Source organism: Ursus maritimus, unplaced genomic scaffold (assembly GCF_017311325.1).
Source record: "Ursus maritimus isolate PB19 unplaced genomic scaffold, ASM1731132v1 scaffold_20, whole genome shotgun sequence".
Lineage (NCBI taxonomy): Eukaryota > Metazoa > Chordata > Mammalia > Carnivora > Ursidae > Ursus > Ursus maritimus.
This window is the reverse complement of record NW_024424453.1, coordinates 7,323,135-7,348,983: the sequence shown is the minus strand read 5'-3', so window position 1 is coordinate 7,348,983 and position 25,849 is coordinate 7,323,135. Positions and strand designations below refer to the sequence as shown.

At 34.8% G+C, this 25,849-nt stretch overlaps 1 protein-coding gene across 1 annotated transcript in view; it reads left to right on the top strand.

Moving 5' to 3' along the window:
* The window catches only part of RSRC1 (arginine and serine rich coiled-coil 1), a gene marked incomplete in the record, with an annotated part of 403,667 nt that overhangs the window by 171,780 nt on the left and 206,038 nt on the right, over positions 1–25,849 (top strand). The window contains 1 exon segment of the mRNA XM_008706739.2: positions 15,179–15,215. Coding sequence (XP_008704961.2) covers positions 15,179–15,215 — 37 coding nt within the window.

Sequence of the window (25,849 nt, the reverse complement as noted above, 5' to 3'; positions counted from 1 at the left end):
TATTCTTACATAATTAGACTGTTTGTAGTATGTGCATAAGAGGGAAATGGCAGTGGACGTGGGGAAAATAATTACAAGGGAATGAGGACAAGACTAGGCCAGAAATGATGGTAGTTGGATTAGGATGGCAGCAGTTTATATAGGTAGAGACATAGTGTCTAGGCTTACTTAGGAGGTAGAATCAATAGGACTTAGTGACAGAGTATACAGGTAGTAACATAGAGGAGAAAGGAAGGAGGTGGACTCGCAGGTTTTTGGCTTGAGGAACAGCGTGCATGATGGGACTTCTTTCTGAAACAGGAAATACTGAAAAGCATCATCTCTGAAGGAGGAATTTTTTGACCCATTGAGTATAAGTTTTTGTTTTTTGTTTTGGATTTTTGAGACAGCCAGATAGAGATAGCAAATAGACAACTGGATAAATGTATCTGGAGCCTCTGAAGACTATACTTTTTTTTTTTTTAAATCATTTACCTATAGGTTGATATTAACACTATGCATGAGGGCATGGTAGATTAGGAAGAAAGTATCACACAAGATGAGGGCCTGGGAACGAGCCTTGAGGAGCTGTAATCTTTGATGTCTGAAAAAGGAGCATGACTCTACAAAGGAGACTCGAGGAGTCATTGTTTGAGAAAAAGTGGAAAGCCTGAATAATGTCATGTCATAGAAGACAGGTGAGGTGAATGTATGTGGGAGAGAGTGTTCAACAATAACAAATGCTTTGAGAAGTGTATAAAGAGAAGGATAAGAAAATGGATTGGGTTACACAGGGAAAACACTAATGATTTTAGCAAGAGTAATTTGGGGATGTGATGGGAGGTAGGAATGTGGAGACATAGTGTGTATATAGTTTTTCAAACACTTTGACTGAGGGAAGCAGAGAAGTTAGTAAGATGGTATCTAAGGAAGCAGACTCCAGGCCCAGGTCCTCTGTGTGATCTTTCGGACCCAACCATAGCATTTCTATTTCCAGGCCAGGTGCTTTCATCCAGAGGCTTCCTTATTAGGATCTGTGGCAGTTTTCTCCACTGAGATTTAGTACATTTCCATTCCTAGTCCTTCCCTCTTTCCCTCCCCATGGTCCACTGGTCTATAGAGAGGCAAGAGTCTTTTGTTGGGGCTCCTCAGCAGTGAGATGAGTCCCCCTCCCCTCCATTTCAGCCTCCCGTTCCCACTGCCCTGCACCGCATCCACCTGATCCTTGCCCATGCTGTTCTTTGAGGGAAAAGCAGACCATTAAGGAAGCAAATGCTCCTTCTTGGTACTATTACAAGTAAGTGAATAAAAGTTTGATTGTTACTTTCAGTTTGACTTGTTGGTCTTAATTAACCACCTCAAGCTTTGATTGTTCCACAGTAGCAGTCTAGGGCAGGGAAAAAGAACAGGTAAGTGAAGGTCGTTGAAGAAGCCAGAGGAGCTGATTCGAGAGCCCATGTGGTGGGGTGGCCTTGTTAGAAGGAACCTCCAACACCACCTCCGTGGCGTATTTCTGGGACTTTCCTACCTACGGCTTCCATCCCTCTCTTCCCTCAAAGTCCTTCATAAATTTAGAAGGCTAATGTAGCATTTGTAATCTTTTGTTGTGTTATTTACTTTTCTTCTTTTCCTAATGAGACCATCCAATTCTGATTTTGTGAACATTAGCTAATATTAGTGATATGTAAACAAAATTGTTTTATCATATTCCAAGACCAAAACACTTTTATTTTAATGTGTAGTTTTGGGAAAGTTAAGGTTTTATTGCCATTCCACACCAAGAATCCATGTGTATCAGAAAGGTTATCAAAAGCTTCATGTGGTGGGGATGCCTGGGTGGCTCAGTTGGGTAAGCAGCTGCCTTTGGCTCAGGTCATGATCCCAGGGTCCTGGGATCGAGCCCCACGGTGGGCTCTCTGCTCAGTGGGGAGCCTGCTTCTCCCTCTCCCCTTGCCTACTACTCCCTCTGCTTGTACTCTCTCTTGCTGTCAAATAAATAAGTAAAACCTTAAAAAAAAAAGCTTCATCTGGTAACCTTTTGTCACCTTAAGTTATTAGCCTGAGCAATGGATACATACATAGAAGCCACATCAAATGATTACTGACTATTAAGTACTGGACTATGGAGAATTTTCTATAAAGGCAATGCAGTTGGTAACCACAGATTTAATATTCTTTCTATTCAAATAGGGCTTATATGGCCTATTGCATGTGAGATTTTGTAATTTTATTCTGGCATGATGTTAAAGCATAGGCTCTGTGAGGATGAAGTGCGGGAGTCCTTTTGCTTAGCTGGTAAATGAGGCCTGCCGACTTTTCAGCATTGTATCTCAAGTGGCTTTCTTTCCTTCTGATTATAACGTATTGAGCAATGCTCACGGAGTGTCTGCATAGTAATAATGATATTGATAATAATTAGTAGTATATGCTAAGTATAATCTACTAAGCACTTTACATACATTATTGCTTTCATAACTAAGGCTATTTTAGAGTTCCTAGAAGTCATCCATTGAATGTCAAGGACTGACTATAAGTTTAGAGATGTATGAAATTATTATGAACATAGGAAAAATGGGAGTTTGGTTCTTGCACAATAAATATTTAGAATTCGAGGGTATAGTGAGGAAGAGAAGACCGTTTTAGGTAGGTAAATGTCTGAGCAAAATCATGGAGACGATAATGAACGGGTCTGAGGAGAGGTACACTTTGGATCATAGTGGAAAATTATTAGATATTGTATGTTATAAACAGAAACATCAACGTGGAGTATGAAGACATTGTTAGGGAGAAAAGTAATGGAAGAATTTTGGTGTAAAGTGATAGAAACCAAAACTAATATAGACAAAGTGGGAAGGAAGGGAATGTGGCAGAACTTGGACCAATTTGGATCAATTATTGAAAGGTTCACCATTTCCATTTGTCTTGTGCATTGTGGTCATAAATATGTTTGTTATCTCTATTCCAGGTTCACATTCTCTATTGAGAATTGAATTCATCTGTATCTTATATAATCATGTACTGAATTTAGGAAGATTCTATTAGTATTAAACACCGTAGATGGTATAAAAATGAACAAAATCGTAGACTTGAGTTTTTAAAGAAAACACTGAAGGTTGACAGGCATGTACACAGATAATTTATGAGAAAGTTTTTCAAGCATGTATAGAACAGGAAAAGTGTGGGCTAAATATAGATTTAGCCTTATTTTATCTAAAACAGCAGGTAGTGTTTCCATTGTAAAAGAAAAAGTATGAGCTTTGGATTCAGATAGAACAATTTTGGCCATTTTAGCAAGTTACTTTCTTGCCGTAAGCGGCAGAGCCATTATTTACAAAATGAGGATAATGTATTACACCACAGAGTTGCTGTAAGGATTTTTTGTTAATACTTACTTTTTTAACTGGACTGACGGTAATGTGTTTTCATGGAAGAAAGTTTAGAAAACACATAAGAGAATTAGAATGAACATAAACATCGCTTAGAATCCCACTGTTGACTACTGTTGACATTTTGGTTTATAACTTTCCAGTTTTACACAGATATACACACATATGTACTGACACTCTACATACGTATGTATAAAACTTTTTTTTTAGCAACTCTGACATATGATTCTGTAATATGCTCTTTTTTAAAACTTAATATGCCAAAAGAACATTTTCATGGACATATACAACTACATCATAATTTTAATTGCTGTATGGTTTTCTGTTGTATGGATATTATATTTTATTTCATAGTTTGCCATTATTGGGCATTTAGTTTTCCCCAGTTTTTTGTTTTGTATTAAATACAATAGAGTGATTAATATCTTGTGAATATATCACTGAGATAAATCCAGAGAAGTAGAACCATTAGGTCAAAGGCTTTATGTGTATTTTTGAGAATTTGAACATTTTCCCATTGCCCTTTGGAAAACTTGTATTATTTTCTGCTCTTGTCAGTAGGATATAAGGGTACCTGATTCCACACACCATTGCCAACACTGGAAACATTATCATTCATTTTAACCTGTGTTTGCTAGGTGAAAAATGGCATTTAGTTTTTATCTTCCTGATGTGTGCACTCTAATATTTTTCTTTTTGTGAATATTGTGAGAATTTAATGTGATTATAAATAGATGAAAAGGCGCAGCACCTGGCAAATAGTAGCCAATCATTGAGGGTCAGTATTCATTTTACTTAAATCCTCACCCCTTTGCAGCCTCCTTTCCAATCATGGTGCCAATTAAGGAGTAGGAGAATACTGTAGAATCTTGTTTCATTGTTTAGAGATTGAGAGTGAAAATTTGGGCAATGAACTCTGGCTGCTTGGTTTCAAATCTTCCTTTTCCTAGCAGGGAGGGTGTACTGTGTGATCTACCTAACTTCTCTCAGCCTCAATGATCTCATCTAAGTTGTTTTATAGTTAAGTTGTAATTCATGTAAAGCACTTACCACAGTGCTTGGCGCATTGTGTTTCATATTTCCTCAGAAGTAGAATTTATGAGAAGGTCAGTTTACTTAGGCAAATAATATGATCAAAGATTTAAGTGCTGGGAAGGGCAAAGACGTCATTAGGAAATGGCAAATCATTTGATTTGAGCAAGAATCTTGAATTCTAGACTGAGTAGTTTATTTTTATTCATTAAACAAAGAAAGAATTTTAGGAGTTTTATTTCCTAGCACTATTAGGTACTCACCTGCTTAAAGTCACACCTTAGTTTTTTTGTTTCTTGCTAGATTATCAGGGTAGTTACATAGGAGACCATCACAGGGAAGAAAAAAGGATCAAAAGATGTTAATACTTGAAGAATTGAAAAATCGGTTTCTGAGTTATTGAAAATTTGCTTTTCTCAGGAAAAATATACTCATGTTGCGTTTTCTTTCAGCTGAAGATACTAATAGAATACTTATATATATTTATTACTTGGGATTATTGACTCTGTATTCCATATAGGTAGATACTGCTTTTATGAAGTTGTTGGGATAAAATGTTATGATAATGGACTTTCTTGAAAGCAGAAGTTTATTTTTAATTGTATTTAAATTTAAAATATTATGAATGATAATGAAACTTTAAATCATTTAAATACAAGTTTATATAAATATAATAAATATGTAAGTTTAAATTATTTAAGTACTAGAGGTGAAATATACTGATTTATTTTCCCTTTTGAAAATTATTTAACCTCATTCCTCCAAGTGAAATTAACATTACATAAAATTCATAAATGATTTTTAAATCTAATGATCAATTACTGTATTTTTACACCCCAGTTTTATTTAGAGTTAGAAATCTAAGACTGAATGTCCAACAGTAATGGAGAAGTTAACATTATACATCTGTGAGCAGAATAGTAGTTAAATAGTAAAAATATTATATATAAAATATTAGCACCTGAGAAGCTGCTTATAATACATAATTAACTAGTGAAATAATTGAAGCTACATAGCAGAAATCAATGATGATCCCATTTTTGTAAGAAAAAAGTAAGCGTATTTGTATGCATAAGAATGGAGGAAAAAAATAAAACGTTGAGATATTACGTTGGCTGATGGATTTTAGGCGATCTTTATTTTCTTCTTCATTAGAACCGGATGTGATTTTGAATTTCTCTACAATAAGCATTTATTTTTTGCAGGGCTACTGCTAGCCCATATGATACTTTTGTGCATATTTGGAAAAGCTGTACCTTCTTCCTGTGGATGCAGTACCACACCAGGATGCACTGCTTGGATGTATAGAGCTTTTAGCTGCCACTGCCCATTAGGGTTTTTTTTCCTTTTTTCCTCCGTAATGAACAACATGCACAATTGTACATGATAACCCTGAAAACTTACAAAATAACAATTGTTTAAAAGTAAAGACTTAACAGGGCAGGGCGCCTGTGTGGCTCAGTCGGTTAAGCATCTGCCTTTGGCTCAGGTCATGACCCCAAGGTCCTGGGATCCAATCCTACGTTGGGCTCCCTGATCGGTGGGGAGTCTGCTTCTCCCCCTGCCCCTCCCCCCGTTCGTGCTTACGCGCGATCTCTCTCATATAAATAAATAACATCTTTAAATAAATAAATAAAATTAAAGACTAACATTAATTTGACCTTTTCACGTACCTATTCTGGTCAGGTGACTCACCTTACTTGACCTCTACCAGGTTATGTGGGGCCTTTGAGCTCACTCTTCCTGCGTCTTTTCTACTTACCTAGTCTGCTCAAATGCAATCAGTCCTCCAGGATCCAGCTAGAATTACCCACCTCTTTGAAATATTTCTCAACCACTCTAATACATATGGCAGTTTCTCCTTTTTCTGAACTTAAGCTGGGTCAAGAACATGGATTGAAGGGGGTGGTGGTGAATGGGTTGCATCCCACCTGCTAACTCAAGGCAACTGGCTATGACTCCATAGAGCACAATGTTGAGAAAGGTTCTTGAGCCGTATCTGGCCTCAGTGGGAAAGAGAATTGTCATTGATTATGAATGTTAATCCTGCATGTGGGAAATAGCAAATAGGTAATATGTTCACATGCATTTTCCCTAACTTGTGTGGACGTTAACTATTTCATGTAATAGTCTTGGTTTGACAACACTGTTTTAAATATCTAAGGCATAGATGCTATATCTTAATACTTGTATTTTTTGTTGATGGTGTTTGGTTATGTTACTGTTATTGTTCTGTTATCTCCTCAGAATTTATTGTGGAGATAGGTATAAGGGTGCTCAGTAAATAAATTTCTCTTGTTTTTCATTCTTGATGTTACAGGTCTCTTTCTAGTATAATTTCCCTTGTACCTGAGACATTCCTTTAGCAGTTCTTTAGATCAGATCTATTGGTGATGAATTCTCTCACTGTCTTCTTCTGAAACTATTATCTAGAACACAACTGCAAAAATATTGAAATCTCTTTTCTTTCCTTTGTTGACCATTTCTGTGAACTTCAGAACCTGTTTACCTGAATGACTATAAATGGCCTAATTGATACATACCAACTTAAGTGTTCAGCTTCTCATTGCAGTAAGCTCAGTGTGTATAATATGTTCTTAGCTGTTTAGTATGGTTAGTGAATGCTCACAAATATTTGTAAAACTAACTAAAGACTCTTTTTTGCCCCTTGCCTGGAGTTTGTTTGTTTGTTTGTTTGTTTATTTAAATTCAGTTAATTAACATGTAATGTATTATTGGTTTCAGAGGTGCAGGCCTGTGATTCGTCAGTCTTATATAATACCCAGTGCTCATTACATCACATGCCCTCTTTAATGTCCATCACCCATAAACTAAAGACTAGTACATATAAAATTCAGCAACCATGCCACATTTGTTTGTGCAAACTATTTGTAAGTTCTAAAGCAGAATTTTCTGCAAATAATAATCAGTCAGATAAAAATCTACTTGTAAAATACAAACATCTGAAAACTATCATTCTGAATTGTGGTAACATAAGAATATATCTTTAGAGCCAGTGATTTGCAAGGTAGTCTCTAATCAGGAGAAAAATGCTGAGAATTCTAACCAAACCTGGTAAGTTGAAGTTGAGAATTCTGGAAAGATCTTTTTGGAACTTAGAGCTGATATTCTGTATGTTTCTTTTGTTTATTTGGTTGGTTTTTGAGAGGGGAGAGGAGCAGAGGGAGAGAATCTTAAGCAGGTTCCATGCCCAGTTGGAGCCCTCTACACAGGGCCTTCATCTCATGACCCTGAAATGATTACCTGAGCTGATTGAATTACCCAGGCGCCCCATCTGTATGTTTCTTATTGGGATTAAAATGTAAAAAGCATCAGTTAATTGAGAAATTATTTTTGCTTAGATTTTCAACATATGTTACCATTCTTCCTTTCAAAGACATCAGGATATTAGAACATCCTTATGTCAGGATGTACATTTTTTTTTATTGGATGCTAGCCATTGGGCTAAGCTTTTTATATGTATCTGTTACTTGAACAGACTTACTTTCATTAATAGGTACTACAGTTGAAACCAATTTTAAGGTGATTTAAAAAGCTAACATCTATAAAAATATTCCTTGGTTTTGAAAGTGGAATGCAGGCAATTGGTTCATTATTAGTCTGTCATATTGAATCAGTATTTACTGACTTCTATATATATATATACATGCTGATTATCTTTTTAGTCCTTTATTTAAATTTAAGAATGGAAAAATTAGAGAAGATTTATAACTTGACAAAGTTATTTAGTAAGTAGTAGAGTTGAAATTTGAACCCATGTTTTTCTTAGATTTGTATATTACCAGATTTTTTATTAATAATATTTGATATATAACCTAGGCATGTAAAAATTTATCAATGATTATTTGAGATGGGAGGTGTAGATACTTTTATAATTTATAACTCAGGCTTTTAAAAACCTGGTCTGCCATTATGTAAAAAACAAACTCATGTAGATTTTTGCTTTATAAAAGAGTTGACACAAAATTAATTTTGATAAGAATCTCTTACAGCTATAGGAAACTGCAGTATATAGTCTTTTAAAAGTGAATAATATACTTAGTTCGTGACCGAAAAAACCTGTAAAATTTTTTATTTAGGAGTTACCCTGTTTTCCATAATTACTATATATGTGTTCATTTTATATGGGATTATACATATGCATTACTGATGATAAATATATTTAATCTTTTATTTCTTAAAGACTTGGTCAGTGAAATGATACTTTAATGCTACTTCAGTTAGTTACCTTCATTATGGTTTCCGAGTATTTTATAACTAAATACCCACTGGATTTTGGCTTGCTCTATGAAATGACTTTGGTTTATATTTCTTTTGTTACTTTTCTACTCTCCACCTAAAAGAGTCACTTTTCTTTTGAATGTCTTTTATTTATTTAATTTGTTTTTAAAATGTTACTTTTATAAGTAAATCCATAATAGATTCCAGATGTAATAAGAAATAATGAGAAAAGTCATTTGCCGGGAGAAGGAAGTAATTTTTTAAAAGTTTATGTTTTGTAAGTATACATGCAAAATATTGAGAATGAAGGAGAATGCCTTCATCAGAAGGAATAGAGTTTTTGAAAAGTAAATACTATTGTTAATTTTGACTCCTTGACCTGATTCCTTTAGACCATTATAAAACCTGAATGATCACTTTGGTAAAATATTGTTCCCATATGAAAAACAAACAAAAATGGATCTCTTTCTAGTAAGACTAGCTCTAAAAAATCTTAATGTATTTGTTTGGAAATTTCCCAAGGGGATATAAGCTTTATCATAGCAACAGTTTCTGGATTTAGAACATGCTTCCTTGGGCAAAATAATGGAATGTTTGCCACAAAGTTAAATTGGTATCCTTCTTTTTAAAATTTTTCTTGCCTGCCATGTTATGATTGATGCATGGCATCTTTCTCCTGGAAAGAGACCTAACATTGAAACTGACAGGTGCCACAAGGTTTATTTAGGACAACCTCAGCCTTGTCCCAGTTAGTTTCAAAATGTCTGCCTCGTACGTGTTGAGCCACTGCATTTCCTGCTTTAGAGCCTCGTGTAATGCCAACATTACTATCTGTGCTGCCTCAACTACAAATTGGATGAACAGCCCGTGACACTTTTTCAATATTATTACATTAAACCAAGTGGATTTTGATTGATAACCTAATATTCAACTAATGCAAAACATCAATCATGGCAAGTATATTAATTATTTAATATTGCAGTCTAATTCAGAAATCGATGTGCTGCATGAGGGGAAGGGAAACTCATGGTTCCCAGAAGATTTAAGACAGGGAATGATTAAAAAAAGACCTGCTGTACTCCTGTGTGTTAGTTCGATACAAATCTTTATTCATTTGCCAATAATTTCTTCCCATTTTCCACTTCAAGACCATTTTATCAGTTTTGAGACCTATAATTGAATTAAGTCTGCTTTCAGCACAGGGCAAAAGGAGTTGCACAAATATTGATGAAGTCATGACAGGGACAACCCAAGAGACAGACCACTAAAGAGGACAGGCTTTATACCATTTGTTGCAAGATCCCTCTGTCAATGTCTTGGATCTTGCCTCTCTATTTAAAAAAAAAAAATTCATTGAGGCTTTTGGAACCACTTTAATACTTTTGTATTTAAATATCTATTATAATAACAGATTTCTATAGTACATTACAGTTTATTGTGTTTATAGTATTCCTTCACATACATTATCTTGTTTCTTTTTTCACATCATTGGTGGAAAATCTTAGCTCAGGGAATTGGATTATTACCAAGCTCATGCAACTCTTTTGTAGTACAACTTAAATTTGAGTTTAGGTATTCAGCTTCTAGAACCAGGATTGTATTTCATGCTGTCTTGTGTAGTGTTGATGTACTCCTGATGCTTTATTTGTATTGTTTTGAGATGGCCCCTCTTCCTTGTCTTTCTGCCCAAAGTAAAACTAAAGAAAACTGATTTTCATGGAAACTTGTTGAAACTTTGGTATCCCAAACTGTAATACATATTACATTTTAGGAATATGCAAACCTTCTGGGTATACATGAAAATTTCTTGATGTATCTTTTACTAGAATAGAATATCCTTTTTCATATATATCTCCCTCAAAAAATGTATATGTGTATATGTTCTTTGGATGGGAGAGTGGCTTAAATATATTTTGTCATTAAACTTACCACCCCGGTTTTCTTTTGGTTCAAGTTTGCCTGGTTATATCTTTTACTCTCCCTTTTTTGGAAAATTTTCTGAACACTTTTGTTTTTTTATGTATCTCTTTGTAAATGACACATTACTGGATTTTGTTTCTTAACCAACCTGAGAATCTTCTCTGGGATTTTGATTCTACATCACTGTAGGTGAAATTTCTTTAGTTTTCTTTTTAGTTACTAATCGTTTAGATTATAATAATTACGTTCTAAGTCAACCTTTACTCGCTTTATCTGGATGGATTTAATTCTCTTCTTATTGCATAACGTTCCTCAGAACTTCTTTCAAATAATCTCTTTCTGTGGTGAATTTCTTGAGACCGTGTATGCTGAGAATTTCTTTATTTTTCCTTCAATTTAAATAATAATTTATTAGCTATATATAAATTCTAGGTTCACAGTCCTTTTCCTTTATCACTTTATCTTGGAAGTTCGTACTACAGGTCTTATACCCCAGTATTAGTGTTGAGAAGTTTGACGTTAGTGTTAGTCTTCCTGTGTGGAGGGGTATGCTTGTTCTTTGTGGAAGCTTTTAGCCTGTGCTCTCGATCTGTTAACAGTCTTAATAATCCTTATATTATGCTTTGCTGTGGAGTTTCGCTTAACTGTCCTGTTCACTGCTCTGTGTACCCTTTCAGTCCAAGATTTGAATAATTCTATATCTGGAATTTTTTGTTATTATTTCTTCAAATATTTTTTTCTCTTCTGTTTTGCCTTTGGTTTCCTTCTAGGGTTCCCATCACTAGATGTTCACACTTTTGTTCCTCTTCTTAACTTTATCTCATGTTTGTTCTGTCTTTTCATCCCCGTCCTGTCCCTTCTGGGAGAGTTCCACCCAGTGTTCCAACTCACCAATTTATTCTCAGTCTGTAGCTGTTGTGCTTTCAATTCATCCTCTGAGTTCTTTATTTCAAACTACTGTATTTTTAATACCCACCATCTCATATTGATTCCTCTTCATGCCTGTTTTTTTTGTATTAAATTTCTTAAAAATCTTTTATCTTTAAAGATGTTATTTTGCTTATAGTATATTCTTGCTCGGTCTATTTTTTTCCCCCTCTGGATGAGGTTGCTCCATTTGTTGTTTTTTTAATTCCTGTGCTTATTCACCTCAGAGGTCTTACAGTTTTCCTGTGGACTTCTATTTCTTTGCAACATTCAGCTGTGTTGGCTAATAACTTTAAGGAGGGAGGTAAAAGTCTAAGATCTGGCTTGTGCTTCTCTGGGATAATTTAAAAACTAGAGTGCAAAGCCTCAAGTGTTGAACTCTGGCCTGAGTCAGCCACGTTTTCCACTGTGTCCTCATACTCCTTTAAAAAAAAACAAAACAAAGCAAAACAAAACCACACACCACGCATGTACACACAACCCCCAGTACTACCCTCCCAAACAACCACTTGCTGTTGGAGTTGCCTTGCTTTTCTGTGGTCTAGAGAGAAAGTGGGGCTGGGGAGGACCACTCAGACACCTGAACTGGTTGCTGCTGAATCTCCATCCCACCTTGTCTTCATGTTTAGATGTCAGACCCTTGTTAGTTGAATACATACTCTGATGCAGACACTGTATTGGGTGCTGGGATATAAAAATTTTAAAGATACAATCCATGTACTCAAGGAGTTTTCATTTTAGTGGTGTCATTGGGAAAGTAATTAGGCATTTATAATAAAGTATGATAAATTATGAGAACACATGGGAGGTGTTGATTAGTTCTTTTGTGAGGAAGGGAGGAGGTTTCCTTCCCCGTATGGGTTGAGTCCTGTTGTTCCGTTTTGATTTTGTTTGTAAGCTAGGTGAGGAAAGACCAGAGGAGGCTGAGAGAAAAGGAACATTCCAGCTAGAAAGAGTGAGTGGTTCAATGGTGAGGGAATCCAGGTTAATTTCTTATGGCTGTTGCTGTCACGTTTTTGGCAATGTAGCTTTGGCAAGATAACAGGGAATGAGTAAACTGGAGTGTAGTAGGATATTGTGTATTTTAAAAAGGAAATGACATGATCAGGCTTACATTTTAGGAAGATCTTGCTGTATTATGGAGACCGAGTTAACATGGGGCAAGGCAGGAGCGATTGGGACGCATTAAGAGGCTTTGCAGTAGCCTGGGAGAGAAAAGATGATGACCTAAGGTAAAGTAGTAGCTGTGAAGATAGAAAGAAGTGGCTAATTCTAAATGACAATTATGGATGTTGGGTCGCCAAGACTGTATGGTTGAATACATTTGTTTACATTTGGTAGTGAAGGAAAGGGCTTACGTCAAGAATGATGTCTAGTTTTCTTTCCTGCGTACCATTCAAAATGCCTATTTCCTAAATATCATTTAATTTAAAGAATCACTTGAAAATATAATAAAGCAATAGTCTAACCAGCCTTTTTTTTTTTAAGAACAAATTGTTATCCTTGATTCCAAGATACAAATAGCTGAAAAAACTGGGGGATTTTCCCTAAGTTTGTGGCAAACTCAATTGACAGCAAAACTAACACTGAAATGAAGTTATTCATAGTCTTTGTTTATCCCATTTTGTGTGGACATTGATGTTGCTTTCAGAATTATTGTGTATAATGATGAGATGCTGCTTCAAACCTTGCTGCCAATGTTACGTGACATACAACATATTATATGTCTTATTAACTTTCTAAAATCCAAAATATTCTGATGAAGCATGTCTAATTCTAGTGGTCTCAGATAGTAAATTATGAACTTGTACTTTGAATCTGAGCATATTTGTTCTTTTGTGTTGCAGTATAATTTTCTAATAAGAACCATTATGTGACAATGTACCCATGGGGGAAAATGAAGTAGATTTGTATTGTATAGTGCAGACTTTGAGTTAGATTGCCAAGTGAAGGGACAAAACAGTGAATGTAGTATGCTTCTGTTTGGGTTTTAAAAAAAAGACAGGAGGAGAAAGACACGTGCGCGCACACACACACACACACACACACACACACAGAATATCTTTAGAAGGACAAACAAAGAGCTAATATCTGGTTGACAACAGGGAGTCAGTGATGGGAGGAAGACTCGATTTTACTGCAGTGGACACACACATGCATTGCACTGTCCTATGTTTCACTATATGCATTATATTTTTGGTTTATATTTTAAATTACATGGTGACTATATGAGAGTGTCCTTGTGAAAACTTAAAGATTTGACTTCTAGCTCCAGTTATGCATTAAATTTGTAACAATAAAGTTAAAAATGATTATTTATGTACCTGTTCGCCTTTTCTAATTCCTTGTTACAGTTTATTCCTGTCATTTGTCATTCATTAGGACTGCATCCAGAGAATGAGTTTCAGAAATCCTTAAATTTTCAAGTGTTGAATATATAGTATTGCGAAGATTGCCAGGAGCATAAAGTAGAGAAGAGAATGGCTAAAGATGAGTGCTAATCAGTAGATGATGGAATTTATTCCCAGTATGCCAGACTGGGCAGTGAGAGCAAAAGTTGGAAGCCATGAATATAGTTTTCAGGCAGCACATCTGAAGGGGGAAACGATAGGGAAATTTGGAAAGATTGTATAGCAAGACAAAGGAAACAGAGAGAAGTATATTTTTGGCAGAGAAAATTGGAGACAGAAATAGAAGGGAAGTTAACTTGGGGTCCCTTTAGGGAAAGGAAGAGGTGTGAGGGAAAGATTAAACATCATGAATGCAATACTGTTGTTGGATGTTTCATAATTATTCTCTGCAATGTGGTAGAAGTATACTTTCATGTTAAAAATACAAGGCTTGCTATTTATGATGGAATTAAAATGCTACTTGGTCTGAGAGGAAATTCTAAGTCCATTTGTCACTACTAAATTAATACAAACTAAAATCAGGGGGAAAATCAACTATTTGCCACATTTCACCAAATATATATTTAAATTATCTTTGCTACTGACACAGTTATTTGTATTTTTAGTTCCATCAGCAGTCTTTTTTTTACAGTGAAAAGCAAGAATTAAATACTTAAAATATATCATGATAGTTGATGTTTGTGTCTTCATTAGTGATATTTTGTTTTTTAATATTACAGCAGTCTTAGGTTCTGATTTGTAGTGTGCACTGAATTAATAAAATTAATGTCAAGGAAAAATTTGTTAAGATGTAGTTACTTAGATATGGAGTCACAAACATTCTTTATGTGTATTTTTATATAAAATGCAATCAGTGGTGGATAGATATTTGATAAAGCAAATATAGGAAAATGTCAATAGTAGAATCTGTATGAACATTTTTGTAATAAATGTTGGAGAAAACATAAACTCTAATGAAAAAGCTAATGTGAAATAAATAGATATTGTGTAAATAGTAAAATAAAAGTATACTTGACTTCCTTTTGTTCTCTGCTGACTTAGAAAAATCTGAAACAATCTGTTAGTGGAATCCCAATTTTAGTTGTAATATTATTAGATGTAAATAAATTATCTGTTTCCTTTTGATGGAAATGGTTTTGTCATTTAAAACTGTTATTGTGAACATTAAGTGAAGATAATATGAAAAAATCGTAAGGATTTATAAAATGCATTTTAGATTAATGTAAATTATAACAGACAACTGTTTAGCAACTATTTAGAACTTTTACTCTTCTATTTTAGGGAATCTGGAAACATCAAAGCTGGATTAGAACATCTGGTAAGTTCTAATTTTCTCTTGAACATTTGCATCATCTTTGATATCTGCATTCTAAATGAACACTTTTGAATGAGCTTTGAATACCTTGTATTGAGAAAGTCAACCATCTCCCAAAGGGTCAGCTTACTGTTATTATGTGAAGGCACTTACATTTTCATTTATCTTATCATTTCAAGGGAATCTAAAATTTTTTTAAAATTACTTTTTTTTTTTGATGTAGAGATGAAATAAAATGGATGACAATCCTTGGATTGATGATTGCTTTAATTATAAACAAAAATGTTTGGTGTAGAATTTTTGGCATATCTTGATCTGACAAAAACAAGCTTGTGTTTTAAGAAAAACACAATCAAATATTGCATGCATAAATATGGTATGTTTTAGCAATTTAACAGCTTTGAAAGAAGGGCACAGCTTTGTTTTTCCTGGTGTCTTTGCTTTATGAATAATGCATTGGTTTAAACTACATTCAGTTTTAGAATATAAAATAATTGAGATGCAAAATTTTTGGTTTAAGTAAACATTTTTAAAGTACAAATGAAATTCAAACGGACTTAACATTAAAATCTGTCCATTGATCAAAAAATTAGAAAAAGTGTTCTGTTATACCAGGTCCAAAATTCATTTAGCTTCCTGCATTGAGTGTTCATTACAACATTAAGTAGTTCATTTAAACAGAGCATTATAAAGTCATGCTCTGGTTTCTGGTCAAATCCAAATGTTGAATAATTAATGATAGAGATTCTTTTGTAAATACAATCTAAGTACTTTTTTAATGCAAGACTTCATTCGTATATCATATTGTAGCTTTGTTAACTATTAATGTGCTTTTGTTTGCTCCCACAAAAGCAAACAGTAGCAAGAGGCAGCTTCACTTTGACTTACAGTAGTTTTAGAGTTAGAAAGGATTTTTGGTTTTCCTTGGAATAGCTAAAGGAAACTGAGGAAACCCAGCCTTTAAAAAATGAGCCTAAAAAGTACAAATTAATTATTAAAAAGCAATATATAACAACCTAGTTAGAATATTTGAACTATATATTTGTCTACATTAGAAGTACATAAGTAACATTGTTATTCTCATTATTAGAAATTATTTCCTGAATCCCTCTTTGTCACTTCTTGGTGGCATATATATTTAGGACATATGGACATTAGAATAAAAATGTTAATCTAAAACATCAAATTCCAGTATCAATTGGGGGCTTATAATAAGGAAGAATAGCTACCATTGTGCCAAAATGAGCTGTCTTTTATACTTATCTTATAAATTATTATTTATTAGAAAGACTTCATTTTCACTTGTTTCATATTCTCCAGTAAATAATAATGAATTACATTTTTAGTTTAAATTTTATATTTTTAATATTTTCTAGTATGAACTCATTTTCAGTGACTCTTTAATACGTTTATACTCGACTTATAATCTTATTCAGCACTGATTTTCTAACTGCCTTGGGCTGCCAGGAAGGCTCCCCAAAGCAGGTGGCACTCCAGACTGTCACTGCCCACTTTAATCGGTGTAGTTCTTTTCATTATTTTATAAATTTTTAAAATTTTAAAGTAAGATTTTATTTGAAGAAAAATTTTCAACTAAAAACATTTAAAACCTTTGATCAAGCGTAGCTATTTATTAAAGTCAGGAATAATTGTTAATTATTCTTTTCTATTCTTGACGCTAAGTTATATTTCATTTTTATCTGGGTCATATACATCAAATGTATTTCGAAGATAGTGCATTTTAGGAATGAGAGAGCTAGGATTAGTACAACAGGTAGTGGGAAGTGGATGATTTTAATGCATATTATCTAGGTTGTTCAAAAGCCTCTATAGGTCGACATTGTAAAATTGACCCACTGACTGTGAACTACTAGCAATAACGTGAATATATGAATATGTAACATAATATCCTATATGTACACCTATATACATATCATACTGCCTTGTGTACTACTGTCCAGTAAAGCCAGTGATAGTCTTCACAACTGCCTAGAGGGAAGTGAGCTCAAGAATTTATTGTTTGAGCATTAATGAAACCTGTCTGTCTAGCAGCTGTGGGCTCCTTAGGTCTGTGTCTCTCCAGTGTCCCGCTGAGCAGATACTTAGCCCTTGCCTTCTAGCACATGTAGCCCTTCTTTGAATTCGTTGTGTAGCTAAATACAATTAGAATTATAGCTTCTAATAGATTGATCTTTAAAAATACATGGTGTAAAATTAAGAACATCCCACACATGTGGAATTAATTTCTTTTTTATGTATCCTTCAGTCTTTGTTTTTTCAAATTTACTTGAATTATAGAGAATTAACGTTGTTCTAAGAGAGGGTAAAAGCAAGTATAAATTTAAATAAGCTAAGAAAGGGGCATCTGGCTGCTTCAGTTGCTGGAGTATGTGATTCTTGATCTTGGGGTTGTAGGTTCAAATCCCACTTTGGGTGTAGAGATTGCTTAAAAATAAAATCTTTTAAAAATAAAAAGATAAAAATAAATAAGCTAAGAAAAATGAGATATGCAGCATGTTATACTTGCCACAAGGGCACATGCATAGCGTAGTTGCACTGCCTTTGTATTCTGTTTATGGGCTCTTCTTGGTATATAATTATCTGTAACCCTTAGAAAGGAAAGAACAGGTGTGGATAGCAAAAAGAGTGCAGTAAGTGGACTGTATTCCCTGGAACCTCTTCAAGGGCTGATCTCATTTATTTGTCACAATGTCTCAAACTCTTGATTTGGCCTTTGTTCTATCATTTCTTTTTTTCTATGTTGCTACCTTTTCCTGGGAACTGTCCAGCTTGTCATTCTTAGCTTAAATTTTTACTATACTGCCCAATACTATTTTATTTTTCTATTCACCAACTTGTCTTCTACTCATAAAGCCTATGTCTTTTTGAAAGTTCTAAACAGGGTCTTTGTTTTTTTGTTTTTTGTTTTTTTTAATTCAGTTAGCCACTGTATAGTACATCATTAGTTTTTGATATAGTGTTCCATGATTCATTATTTGCCCATAACACCCAGTGCTCATTGCATCACGCACCCCCCCTTAATACCCATCACCAGGCTTCCCCATCCTCCCACCCCTCTCCCATCTGAAATCCTCAGTTTGTTTCCCCGGGTCCATAGTCTCTCTTGGTTTGTCTCCCTGTCTGATTTCTCCCCCTTCAGATTTCCCTCCCTTCCCCTAATGTCCTCTGTGCTATTGCTTATGTTCCACATATGAATGCAGCCATATGATAATTGTCTTTCTCTGCTTGACTTTCTTCACTTAGCATAATCCCCTCCAGTTTCATCCATGTCAATGCAAAATCCTTTCTGATGGCTGAGTAATATTCCGTTGTATATATGAACCATATGTTCTTTATCCATTCACCTGTTGAAGGGCATCTCAGCTCCTTGCACAGTTTGGCTGTTGTGGACATTGTTGCTGTGAACATTGTGGTGCATGTGCCCCTTCTTTTCACTACATCTGTATCTTTGGGGTAAATACCTAGTAGTGCAATTGCTGGGTCATAGGGTAGCTCTATTTTTAACATCTTGAGGAACCTCCATACTGTTTTCCAGAGTAGCTTTACCAGCTTGCATTCCCACCGACAGTGTAAGAGGGTTCCCCTTTCTCCACATCCTCTCCAACATTTGTTGTTTCCTGTTTTGTTAATGTTTGCCATTCTAACTGGTGTAAGGTGGTATCTCATTGTGGTTTTGATTTGTATTTCCCTGGTGACAAGTGATGTTGAACATTTTTTCATGTGTCTATTAGCCATTGTATGTCTTCTTTGGAGAAGTGTCTGTTCATGTCTTCTGCCCATTTTTTGAAAGGGTTATTTGTTTTTTGAGTGTTGAGTTTGCAGATAAAGGGCTAAACAAGGTCCTTGAAAGTTGGTGCTCCATCATCCATTGGTGATTCTTGCCTGATTGGAAATGGAAATTTTCCAACTCTACCACTTCCTCACAGATTTAGTAGTCAGCGTTCTATTTTAAGGAAGACCCCACCCTTACTTCTTGTTTTATCTATTTATTGTGAGCAAGGACTCATGGATCCATTACTTTTCTTATTTATTTGATGCTCAAATTGCCCCAGATTTGTCCAGGGAGTATCCTTTCAAGATGGCTTTTGGCTTGTTTCTACATACCCCATCTTTGTTTTAAAGCACCTCCTTATTTTCTGACGCAACAAGATGTTCCAGGCTCACTTGAAACCTTCCCTCATGGAATCAGGTATTTCTTCAAATTATGCTGTTTCATTTTAGAGGAAAATGGTATTTATGAATCTAGGTCTGGACATGTGATATGTCCACTGTCTCTGGGCTTTCATTACTTCTAGGACTTTTCAGTCCTAGATTAGATAGATAAATAGATGGGTGGGTAGGTAGGTAGCTAGATACTTAGGACTTAGATACTTAGTTAGGTATTTTTAAGAAATTATGAGTCATACTAACACCTCCAATTTCAATCCAAACCACAGAATTCTTCTTTGTTGTTCCCCATTTCACATTTGTATCTCCCTTCATTCAAAGTGATAACTGTGACTCCTAAGAACAATATATTTACCCATTTGCTTAATTATATAATGCGTGTAAAATAGTTTCACAATTGTTACAACCATACCTTGTGAAAAATAAAACTTAATAAAAAGTTCAAGATTTATTTCAAGAGTTTATTAAAATTTACTTCACGTTTATTCAAGAGTTCTTTTCCCCCTTAAGTGTAGTTAGCTAATTCATTTGAAATATGATTACATGCATTTGTTTCTATTTGTATTCATTTTTAGGTGCCTTTGTCCCCATCCTTGTTGATTTATTTATGTTTGGATACCTTGTGTTAACATGCTTCCAAAAGTCAAAATATTATACAAAGCCAAAATATTATACACAGAACATCTCTCAGAAAGGTGTCATTCTTCCTTTCTAGCTTGTTCTCTATCCTTTGTAGGTAGCCAATTTTCTTAACTTCCAATTTATGCTTCCTGTGCATCTTCTTGTAGAATTATGTGTATATGTGTGTGTATGTGTATTATGTATATATATATATATATACACACACACACATATATATATACACACATACACACACATGTGTATTATTCCTATTTCCTCTATCTTATAAAATAGAGCATATTATAAATACTTTTTTGTACTTTGCTTTTTTCTGTCCTGGAAATCACTCCCTAATTACTGTATCATTATATTTACTGTGTTTCTTTCTCTTTGTCTGTGTCTTCTTTATTAAGGGTCTGAGATTTTAGCCCATTTGTATGCCTCTCATACTTTAATAGATGCTGGCAGAAGACATGAGATTTCTGGGTCAGAGACAAAGCTCTTTCTTACTAATAGCCCCTAAGGTGGCACTCCATAGTTATATAGGTTCCCTGTGACCTGCCAAGTTCCATGGGGTGATGCTGCATACCCAGTGGGTTTGTGTCATAGCTGAGGGGCTCTGTTCTTTAAGGAGCTGACAGAAAATTGGCCCAAACATTACCTAAAAGAAAGATATTATCTTTAGTATCCTAATTTGGTAACAAAACTGACTTCTGGTCCAGGGGGCAATTCTTTATCTTCCAAGACTGTTTGCTATATTTGAAAAGATAGTTCTGAAGAAAGGCTATTGGCTGATATAAGATGTGCAGAACATATGAAGAATTGTCTCTGAAGAGCTGCTATTATTATTAATATTGTTATTGTTATGAAGTTTAGGGAGGCTTGCATTTTTGTTCTAGTGGTTACCTTTGTATTTGTATCTTTTATAATGCATAATGCTTCCCCCCTCATTCCTACTTAACATTTTTATGGCATCCCTGGGTTCCCACCTGTTAACAACCCTTGTGAGAGCCAGTGCTCCTGTGTACTTTGCTTTCCTCCTTTTCTTCGCATTTCCTCTTGTTGTATTCTTGCTACACTGTTGGAATATATGATGTGTACATACTAGTCTTTTATGCATGCTGTCACCCTTTTTTAGAATCACCTTTAAAATTAACTATATTAAATATTAACCATCAGCTTGGTTGCTGATTATTTCCCCACTCATCTCCTGTTTGTGTAAAACTCACCCAACTAGTATATTTCTCAGGACGGCCTGCTGTGTACAGTATTCCCTGAGATCTTGCACATTCCAAGCTGTTTTTTCTATAGTTTTGTGACTTGAATGACAGCTTGACTGGACATAAAATCCTTGGCTTACAGTTTTTTCCGCTTGGCTTTCTGGAAAAGGTTACTCTGCTCTTGATATTTGTGGCACTAGCCTTATTTTCGTACCCTTATGTATAATTTGATTTTTTTTTTTTTTGCCTTGAGGCATTGCCATTTTTTTCATTTTCCTTATTTTACTAAGATGATTCTCAAAGCTGGATGTTTCTGGCTAGTTTTTCTGGGCTTTTTCATATGTAGACTTAAGTTTTCTTGTTTCTGAAATAATTTTTTTGGATTATAGTATTAAATCTTAATGCCATTCCTCTGTTTTGTTTTCTTCTTCAGAGACTCCAGTTATATATGTATTTCTATATAATTATATATAAAATCTTTCTTTGGTCATCTTCTGCTTCATTCTTTTCGACTCTTTTTACTACTTTACTTTGTTTTTAAACAACTGAGAAGTAGTTTGCCTGGTTTCATATAGCATTTCTTATTAAATTTTCATTCAAATTTATTCTTCCTTGGACACATTCTAATTTATTCCTCATTTCTGAAATACTTTTTTTTCTATATCTGTTCTTATTTTTTGAATATCCGATTCTAGGTTTTCTTATTGTTATTTGTCCAAAAAAGCCTTGTGCTTTGGTTTGGTTTTGAGAGGAGAATTTTCATCTGTTGAAATGTTTTGATTTGCATTTTCTGTTTACTACTTCTTACAGTAGCTTTGGTGGGGGGGTTCTTTCCCTCCTTTTTCCTTCCTTCTTTCTTTTTAAGTTCTAGACATTTTGTAGACATGGTTCTTAGTTCAAGGGTACCTGCTTCTGCAGAATAGCAAAAATGGTTTCTTTAATGGACAGTGGTGGGTGTTGCGGGGATGAAGGGGTTGGCATGTATTTCTGTTTAGCCATTTGTTTCTTCTTACTTTCTTCTTTCTTGTCACTGCGTGTATTCATCTGATTTTCTCCCAGAGCAATACTTGCCAAGGCTGCCTTTCTGGTACCACTCACTTTCAAGCCCCTTCCCTCTAGTTGGTGTTGTGGTAAACCAAAGCCTAGATCTGTGGTCACTCTTTTGGGGTTTTAGCGTTGTACTTCGTTTTTCTGGGGACAATTTTTATTTGTGCTTCCAGTTATGTTTTAAACTTATGATTACTGTCAGGGATGGGGAGGGCTCTGTGAACATTTTTACCTCAAAGAGAAACTCATAATGGAAAGTGTTGGAAATCAATGTTGAGCAGACCTTGAATCCTGAGTAGTTCTCCTGCTGAATCCTACAGGAATTGTCAGCAGAATTAAACACAAAACTTAGAGAAAATGAGTGAATGCACTGCTTATCATGTTGTACTTAGTTAGGTTTTATAATGAACTTAAATAATATTTTTATTTGATGAAGAATCATGTACAAATTAAAGACCTTTGGATAGGACCCCAGTAACACAGAAGTGTTAAAAGAATGGAGGTGGGTAGTTATTATGTGGTGATATTGCTCCTGACTTTTTTTTTTAATTAATGATGCTCTAAAGGTGTAGAAAATTAACTCTGAGTTCCCCTCTGTTACCAAAGGGACCTGACTCCACATGTTTTAAAATTCTGGATAATGTAATGAGTAGTAGCCCTTATTGAACTACTGAATGGGTACTACAACGTTTACTTTTTAGGGTGTTTTTAATGCAGTCAAGTGGGAGTTGGGGCATTTTAATCTTTATAATTATGAAAACATACAGGAGCTAGAGCCTTGTCATTTGATTACAATACAGCTATTGTTGTTTTATTAGCAAACTATAAAAATAATGCTTTCCTTTCCTCTTGGAAGAGGTATTGAGATCAGAATATATTAGGTTAAGCTATATGAAAAATTGTCACTTTTTTAGGCCAAAATAGTTTGTGAATTGTTTCCAACTTGAAAGAAGTACTGCCCTGCCATGCTTCCTTTGGCTGGGAATGAAGTGAATTATCCTGATCAGTCTGATGTTTCTAAGGCTCCCCTTGTACACTTTTCTGAAAAGTCAAATAATTGGAGGTGGGATGGGGTGGGATGATTTAAGTCACTGCTTCACTCTCTTTAATGTGCTTATGAGTCGCCTGGGGATATTGTTTAAACTCAGGTTCTGATTCTCTGGGTCCATGGTGGGACTTGAGATTCTCCATTTAGTGAGTCCAGCAACCACGAGGCAGAAAGGTACATTGAAAGGCATTGACTTAAAAGACAAGTGCCCTGTCTTTTAGAAGATGCTTCTTGAGATGCTTCCCCCATGTACCCACTGAGTATGAGTTTGCAGCCTACAAATGATTGGTTGGGCGTTCATAAACCCAGACAGATGGACACTCTACAGGTTTATACAAGGATAAAAAATTCACCGTCTAACTCTGCAAGAGTAACAGAGGGACCCTTTTTTTTCTCCTTTATTTGATTCTAGATGTTAAGTTGTATATATCAGGGCTAAAGCTGGACACTAGGACTAATAATACTTTGTTCAGTCTTAGGTGGAAAATAAGTGATGATAAATCTTTTAGTAACAAGGGTTACAAGTGTTTACAACTTTAAGTGGGATTTGCTTTCTATTAATAGTTGAATAGCAAAAGAACTCTGGAGCCATACCTGTGGGTTTTTCTCTCCACAGAGGTCTCATTTGTTTCTTATATTGTATAACATTTGAGAGTGATGACCTACTTGTCCTTGTGGTCAGGTAACACAGTCTGACCATTTTAAGTGTTGAAAAGCAACTGTCATTAATAGCTTGTTGAGCCCATCAGTGGTTTGTAGAATATAGTTGCTGCTTGCCAGAAATGTAGGCAGGCCCGTTGCTAGCCAGTACATGTTCATCAGTAACACTACTGGTTCTAATAAAAGCCCTTTCCTCTTTGTTTTAGGCTATTTTGCATAGAACGTGCAAATAAAACTGCTGTATTTTAGTTCACAGACTAATAATTTTTTAACATAAGAATAAACATAGTTAATATAGTATAGTCATACTTTTGAGGAGTCAGTTGACATATAACATGAACTAGAAAATGCGAACAGAAGTTATAAACCCTATTCTAAAGCCACTTGTCTTTCATCTGTTACATTTTAAAATATCTGTTTTATTTTAGTATTTTCGCACTGTGTTCTGAAAAAATGTTTTTGACATTTGTCCAAATGAGTTTGAGAATATAGTTATCTCAAAATGCACTGACATTCCTCATATAGTCTATATATTTATTAAACACTGATGAAAAAATATTTATTGCCTCATATAAGGACTTCAACATAATAGAGCCCTTTCCTCCCAGCATTTTAATTTATTTTTCTCACCTAAGCCAATATATATTTGAGGTTTAGGGTAAATGTGCATATTAAAACCGACACTTTCCTCAAACTGTGATCATGAGATAAAACAGCATGAAGTTTTTCTTTTGGAAGATCAATTTCATAAATCTTTCTCTCTTTCCTTTTAACAAAGAAGTGTGTCTTATGAATGTGTGCAAATTAAAATACCTTTAATGTGGATTAAATGTTAATGTCCTATTACTGCCATGATTTCTTAGGCAGTTTACAGGTCTTAAATCTGGGGACTGGCTCACATTCCAGTCAGAAACAGCGCCATTGTCAGTGATCCATTTCTCTGACATGTTTTGGTCAGTTACAGGTTTATTAAAAATTGCTCCTTCAATGTAAATATTACCCAGTTATCCAAACAGCATGAATTGAGGCCCTTTTTTCTATGCACCCTCCATCTCCTCTCTTCCAAATAAAGATCTGTTGTTGCATTTTCAAAACATAGTGGTCCTAGAAGAAAATGGTGCCAGTTAGCTTAAAAAAAAAAAAAAAGATGACAAAGATGCCTTGCAATTTTCATACTACTAATAGTCTCAGATTTACGTTTAATTTAGATAAAATTTATTTTCTGAGTTTTATGCATATGTACTTATTAAAGCTTTATAGAATAAAACTAAATATTCCAAGTGCATTAAATCACCCCTACCCCGACTTCCTATTACTCAAAGCATCCAAAAGTCAGGCTCTCCTGAAACCACCAGAATAACTGAATATTGTATTCCTGTTTTATTTGTTTGTTTGTTTTTTGTACTATAGTTTAGGACACTATAGGTTCTGCTTCGTTGCAGGAAATCCTACCAGGTACCTGGTAGTTATTTCATGGCCTTCTCAGGATCTAATATCTGTAATTTCAGAGAGAGAGCTAGCAGCAGAGGCAGCAGGGTTGTTATTTTCTGTTTCTCCCATCAAAGCATTAGGAGGTAAGATGGAGAATGTCTTTGCTACAGTGGTATCTTTGGCCATGCTCATTACCATTTGCCACAGAATCATAACATCTGTATTTAACTTTAACGTACACAGCCTATTTATTTTAGGAATAGCATAGCACAAGGAGGCAGGAGAATATGATTTTACTGTGTGACCTCCAGCAATGCGCATAACCTCTCTGTTTCACTTCTTTCATTTTTTCTTTATTCATAGGGTGTTAAAATAGTGTGTGAAATTTATAGAAGCATAAGGCTTTCTACAAGTATATCATG